The sequence below is a fragment of the Urocampus carinirostris genome, chromosome 3, assembly GCF_059441175.1.
Source record: "Urocampus carinirostris isolate Australia breed hairy pipefish chromosome 3, RoL_Ucar_1.0, whole genome shotgun sequence".
In the NCBI taxonomy this organism is placed as follows: Eukaryota; Metazoa; Chordata; class Actinopteri; order Syngnathiformes; family Syngnathidae; genus Urocampus; species Urocampus carinirostris.
In genome coordinates this window covers 4,571,708-4,577,996 of record NC_142351.1, presented here as the reverse complement: position 1 = coordinate 4,577,996, position 6,289 = coordinate 4,571,708, and the positions used below count along the sequence as shown (strand labels likewise).

Genomic DNA, 6,289 nt, shown 5'->3' with positions numbered 1-6,289 from the left:
TGCTCATCATTTTCTGCCCTGAATTTGATCTGGGCTTTGGTTTGCTTCACAGTCCCTGAAACATTAGCCCACATGACCACATTAGACACAAGTTGCTCACTAACAGGCCGATGCAACTTGATGCGAGACAGGAAATGATGGGATGTGTTCTGGATAGTGATTTAATAGTGAATAGATGCACAAACCTGACATGGCTGTAAGAGCCTTCTATTGGCCAGCATCACATATGCTTTATAATTGTCTCCACATTTCGAAAACGTTGTGAGAAGGTAATTAGGGTATTTAATATGTGATGAGAGAAAAGACAGTGGACTATGTGATAGTTATTAGTTTCATCTGGATTTCCACGTGAAAGATGGAGACATTACTCATGATGCATGATGAGAACTCATGCATTTTGACAGCGACGGATTGCCTACCTCTCCTCCGTGTCAATAATGTATTTCATCTCACATCATATTGTCAGCAAAACAGGACATACGGAATTGTGTGCAGTTAACAAGCGCACTGACATATATCCATAACGTTATTGTGACTATTCTGCTTTAGCGACAGGACATGTCGATTTAAAGGCACGAATCGTTTAAGATAAAAACAGGAATAGGCTAAACCGTGATTTTCTGCACTATTATCATTCTCTACGGTTTGGAGTGTGAAGAGTTTTTTGTGGCTCTTTCGGTAGATTTGTGCACTGTGTAAAGTGGCAATTTTGCAATGTTCATGTTTTAACGCAAAATTCGATCTTCTATTGAAATTATGTCTAACCAAGATATCTCAATATATTTTGTTTCAAATACATGCGTAGTTGTGAAAAAGGACTTACATTTGTGCAGTTCCTTTCCAGCCATGTTTGTTGATATTGAGAATTCGCTAAGTCTTCTGGGAAGTTACTTCGTTCCAAGTCAGCTCCTGACCTCGCTCCATCTGAAGTGGTTCTTTTGTGGGTTGAAGGGGACTTCTCCCTCGGTCTTGAGAGTATTGGGACACATTGCACTTGCACGCGCAAAACCAAGTGACGAGGGCAAATGGCGAGGAAAGTGAGAAGAATGGGACGCAGCAAACGATCTCTTGGCATCTAGTGGTGATTTATCATACTGATTTAATTCCCAGAGGCCTAATACTTACTGATCAGCCGCGTCTAAGCCTTTAGAATTTTTTTTACAACAAGGCATTCGGGGACAATGCTTTTGAAATTGTTACTTTACGGCACTGAACGAGTTAAGGGCAATACAAATAAATGTGACTTGTGTCTTGCAGACGTCAGCCAAAAATATCTTCCTACTGCGCGGCAGGAACCAGGGTTGCCTGCCGTTAAAATTGAGGAGGAACTTAAGCCCTACCACGTTAAGCAAGAGACAGAGGATGGGGAGCCTGTTGGCGTTAAAGAGGAGGACGATTTTCCAGTCTTGCTAGTGACCGTCGAAGATCAAGGTCAACCTGAAGATAACGCTTGGCAGGAGCCTCTAAGCATCAGCTCCCGTCAACATATGGAAACGGATGATGATGATGACACGTCCCACTCCGCAAACGCTGAAGGTGGTAACAAATGTTCTCAGTGTGGGAAAACATTCCAAAGCGAGTCTTGTATGAAGTTGCATATGAAATTCCACACTGGTGAGAAGCCTTTTTCCTGCTCAGTTTGCGGTAAAAAATTCACCCGAAATGGACACTTGAAATTACACCAACTCACCCACACTGGTGAGAAGCCTTTTGTCTGCTCAATTTGTGGTCAGAGTTTTACCGTGAGTGGAACCTTAAAGAATCACATTAGATCCCACTCTGGGGAGAAGCCTTTTTCTTGCTCAGTTTGCGGTCAAAAATTCACCCAAAATGGGAGCTTAAAATCACACCAACTAATCCACACTGGGCAAAAGCCTTTTTCTTGTTCATTTTGTGGTAAAAGATTCATTGACAATGGGAGCTTAAAAAAACACACTAGAATCCACACCGGGGAAAAACCTTTTGCATGCTCAATTTGTGATAAAAGATTCACCCAAAATGGATTATTGAAATTACACCAACTAACCCACACTGGTGAGAAGCCTTTCGCATGCTCAGTTTGTGGCAAAGAATTCACCCAAAATGCAAAATTGAAATTACATCAACTTACCCACACTGGGGAGAAGCCTTTTACCTGCTCAGTTTGTAATAAAAGATTCATTGACAGTGGGAGCTTAAAAAAACACACTAGAACCCACACCGGGGAGAAACCTTTTGCCTGCTCAGTTTGTGATAAGCGATTCTCTCAAAATGCAAAATTGAAATTACACCAACTAACCCACACTGGCGAGAAGCCTTTCACCTGCTCAGTTTGCGGTCAAAGATTCATCCGAAACGGACAATTGAAATTACACCAATTAACCCACACTGGGGAGAAGCCTTTTGCCTGCTCAATATGCGGTAAAAAATTCACCCAAAATGGGAGCTTAAAATCACACCAATTAACCCACACTGGTGAGAAGCCTTTTTCTTGTTCAGTTTGTGGTAAAAAATTCACCCAAAATAGGAGCTTAAAATCGCACCAACTAACCCACACTGATGAGAAGCCTTTTTCTTGTTCAGTTTGTGGTAAAAAATTCACCCAAAATGGAAGCTTGAAATTACACCAAATAATCCACACTGGCGAGAAGCCTTTTTCTTGCTTAGTTTGCGGTCAAAAATTCACCCAAAATGGTCACTTGAATTTACACCTAAAAACCCACACTGGTGAGAAGCCTTTTTCCTGTTCAGTTTGTGATAAAAGATTCACCCAAAGTGGGGACTTAAAAAGACACATGAGAACTCACACTGGCGAAAAGCCTTTTGCCTGCTCAATTTGTGGTCAGAGTTTTACCGAGAGTGGCAATTTAAAGAAACACATAAGAATCCACACTGGTGAACAACCTTTGACCTATTGACTTAGTGGGTAAAAATTTATCCATATCGGCACTAGAAATTACACACAAGAACCAACACTGGCAAGAAGACTTTTGCTTGCTCAGTTTGTGGTCAAACATTTACTGAAAGTGGGGGCTTAAAAACACTTAATTGACAAAGTATCATACAGGCTGTCTATTGGAACATAAATGCCACAAAACCATTTCCCCTCACCTTTTTCCAACCACTGACTCTGCCAACACATAAAAAAAACATTTATTCACAGGAAGTGAGCAGACCCTCCATCTGTATAATAAAGATTTGAAACCCCAAAGTCTTCATATATATTCAAAAGATTATTGATTTGCATATCTGTCATGTTTCTTGATAGATGATCTATTTCATCGTCTGTCTGCGTAAAATTTTGCCTGTTATTAACAATTAGAATTATTATAACAATGAGATCGCTGACCTAGGTACCCAGGGTTGGGGCGAGTTCTCACCAGAGTCCCAAAGCTTGGCGGGCCTATGGTTCTCTCTGTCCCTGTCGTCCGGATGAGAACAATCCCCGTGAAGTCCACTGCCAAAAGAGATGGGAACCTTTATTTCTTCATCTTTCTGGTTGGCCATGTGCTGCTTCTCACACACACCTCCCCTGAGGGACGTTTTGTTCTCAAAAGTACACAAAAAGGGTGAGTGCAACAGCCTCTTTGTTGTTTTGGGCAAATATCCCATGTTGGCACGCTATAAAAACAATCTATGATCATTTAAATAAGTGTTATCTTCAAACCGGGTTCATTGATCAGTACTGTTAACATGTTGCATCATTTCTTCCACCTTTCCCCTTGGTAACACTGAGTGCTTGTGTCAACAATGTGCTTTATTCTTTCGTCTGATCCAATTCTCTTTGTCCTGTCAATAAAACGTAGTTTGTTAAAATCAAACTGCATCCATTAGTTGTGGGTCGATGTTATTTTTCTTCTGGACTGATTCATCATTATCCATATTAACGAACTACAAAATCGATCATTTAAAGCTGGAAATATATTGTGTTTAAAGTTGCATCCTTCATGATCAATGCTCGACACAGGCTATTTCAAATTAACTCGTGTCAGAAACCGAGAGCTCCGCCTGCTGACAGAATTGGTAACCACCAAGTTAGACTCTGAACTAAATCGATATAATTTAAAGCCATTTGGAAATGTGTTGTGATTTTAGCCACAAAAGTGTCAGAAATCATTTCATGAGTGATAAGTTTTGCCAGAACCAAAACTTAACTATGTGTTAACTCAAGACAGAAAAGGGACTTGGATTTTCCTGGACCAAAATGATGTTGAGACTGGAAATCACCATGACCACATTATAAGACATCATTAAACTGAAATATGAACTGTTATAAGTATATCCAGAACGTGAGCCACCAGTAGCCCAATTCGTTCACTAAGGACATGGTCTTGCAGCCATGAAGTTCCACGATAGTACGTAACATTCGTGTGAGTCCAGTGAATCTGAGCGTGTAAAAAGGTTAACTCCAAAACACATCATAGTACTGATGGATAAAAAAAAAAGTCAGTTGAAAAGTATTTCTGCCTTGTTACTAGCTGTGTGTTTATACCCCTAATTCCTAATTAGCCTATACCGGTCTGTATTGCTAAAAAACGACAACGCCTCCTTATCCTCCAAAGAACTCTAGCCAATCATGACCGGGTCAAATGATAATTGACACATTGGTTGGCCAACAAAATTTGAAATAAGTCAATATGAAGATGTGTCTATAGTATTCAAATGAAACCCTGAAGTAAGTGTTCGTAACGCCACCAGCGATATATTTCACGCACCATTTTATGCGCACGTATGTAGAATTGGGATAGGCGCGGAACGATAATTTAAGCGTTTACAACTCTCGCAATGTCCAAGAAAAAAATGGCCGAAATAAAGTTCCGTATTTTCCGCACTATAAGGCGCACTTAAAAGTCTTTAATTTTTTTCAAAAGCTGACCATGCGCCTTATAATACAGTGCGCCTTATATATGGATCAATATTAAATCGCAAGGTCTCGCAACTTATGCAACAGCCGCCGACTCGATTTTCCCCCAAACGTGGAGTTGTCCGCGGTGTATGCTGGGATTTATATACCGGCGTTTCATTGGTTAACCAATGTGTCAATCATCATCATTTGAATCAATCGCTATTGAATGAAGTTATTCGGAGCCTCGGATAGGCTAGAGGGCCAAATAAAACCCTGCAATTGGCCGAAAAAGATGTGTCAATCATCAGTTAAATCGATCGCTATTGGCTGAAGTATTCAGAGCCTCCGATAGGCTAGAGGGCCAAAACAAACCCTGCAATTGGCCGAAAAAGATGTGTCAATCATCAGACCTACTTCCTTTCACTACATAACTACCACATGAAATCCGAGGCTGCACACCCATCAAACCGCTGGCTTTGTTTGCAACGGGGAAAAAAAACGATATCGAGATAGAGGCTACTGCGGCGAAATCGTTTGACTTGATTGATTTGCTGTTTGGTGATAGTCGGTACCCGTATTTGAAAAATTTGTCTTTTTCCGTACAGATTTTCTCGTACGTCGTATACGTCTTAAAATGCATCATACACGTACTTTGTATGGCAAAAACGTACAGGTTGACAGTTATGTAATCTAGATGATATAATAATAATAATAATAATAATTTCCTTGTATTGTCATTCTGTGTAACAATGTACACAGAACGAAATGTCGATTACACCTGACCCGTTTTAGCGAGCCGATGCAGCCGCAGCCAACAGAGGGCGCCGCCAACCCATTTTATAAGTCTTAGGTATGACTCAGCCGAGGCGCGAACCAGCGACCTCCCAGTCTCAGAGCGGGCGCCTTACCATCTAGGCTACGCAATTATCATCTACAATAATGACCAACCAGTCATAAAATGTGAATCATAAACGTAGGTGTGAGTGCTGCGAGGGGACCACAGTTTGTTGGGGACGATCGAACATCGCAGACTTCAATTTCTCCCTCCTTTCCTTGTCAGATGGAAATATGAAATATATCCGATCAGGACTCTTCCTCTTATTAGACGTACACCCGTTTACACAGCAACTTTTCGCCATTATTCTAGTCAGACTCGATAAGAACGTTTTTTTCCCCAAACAAAAGTGGCGGTGCCGGTGGATTACTTGGTCACGTGACCAAGTGCCCGGATGTCCGACTTCATTCATCGTGGCTAACCGTTAGCTGGAGACTGCTAACAATATCCGCCTTTCGGTCATAAAATTAAAGGCTGTAGCGAGCAGAGACGGGAGTCGTAGGCGGAGTGTCAAATAAAGGTGCCAACGGACGCTGCTTTAATAACATGTAAACTTGCGATAACCAAAACAAACACCCGAGAGTGGCTAGAACCGGTCGAATTAAGAGTCCCCCTAGGAACTCGCTAAC

The 6,289-nt window shown here is 41.3% G+C and overlaps 1 protein-coding gene across 1 annotated transcript; it reads left to right on the top strand.

The window, feature by feature from the left end:
- Window positions 1-871: 871 nt before the first annotated feature.
- LOC148368393 (uncharacterized) lies at window positions 872-3,812 on the top strand. Its single transcript, XM_088330443.1, has one exon. The coding sequence runs from the start codon at window positions 1,182-1,184 to the stop codon at window positions 2,895-2,897; it is 1,716 nt and encodes a 571-aa protein (XP_088186569.1). The 5' UTR covers window positions 872-1,181; the 3' UTR covers window positions 2,898-3,812.
- The last annotated feature ends 2,477 nt before the right edge of the window (window positions 3,813-6,289 follow it).

What these genes read in the sequence shown, in the direction of transcription:
- LOC148368393 (XM_088330443.1), top strand. Translation starts at nt 1,182, where the DNA reads ATGCTTTTGAAATTGTTACTTTACGGCACTGAACGAGTTAAGGGCAAT.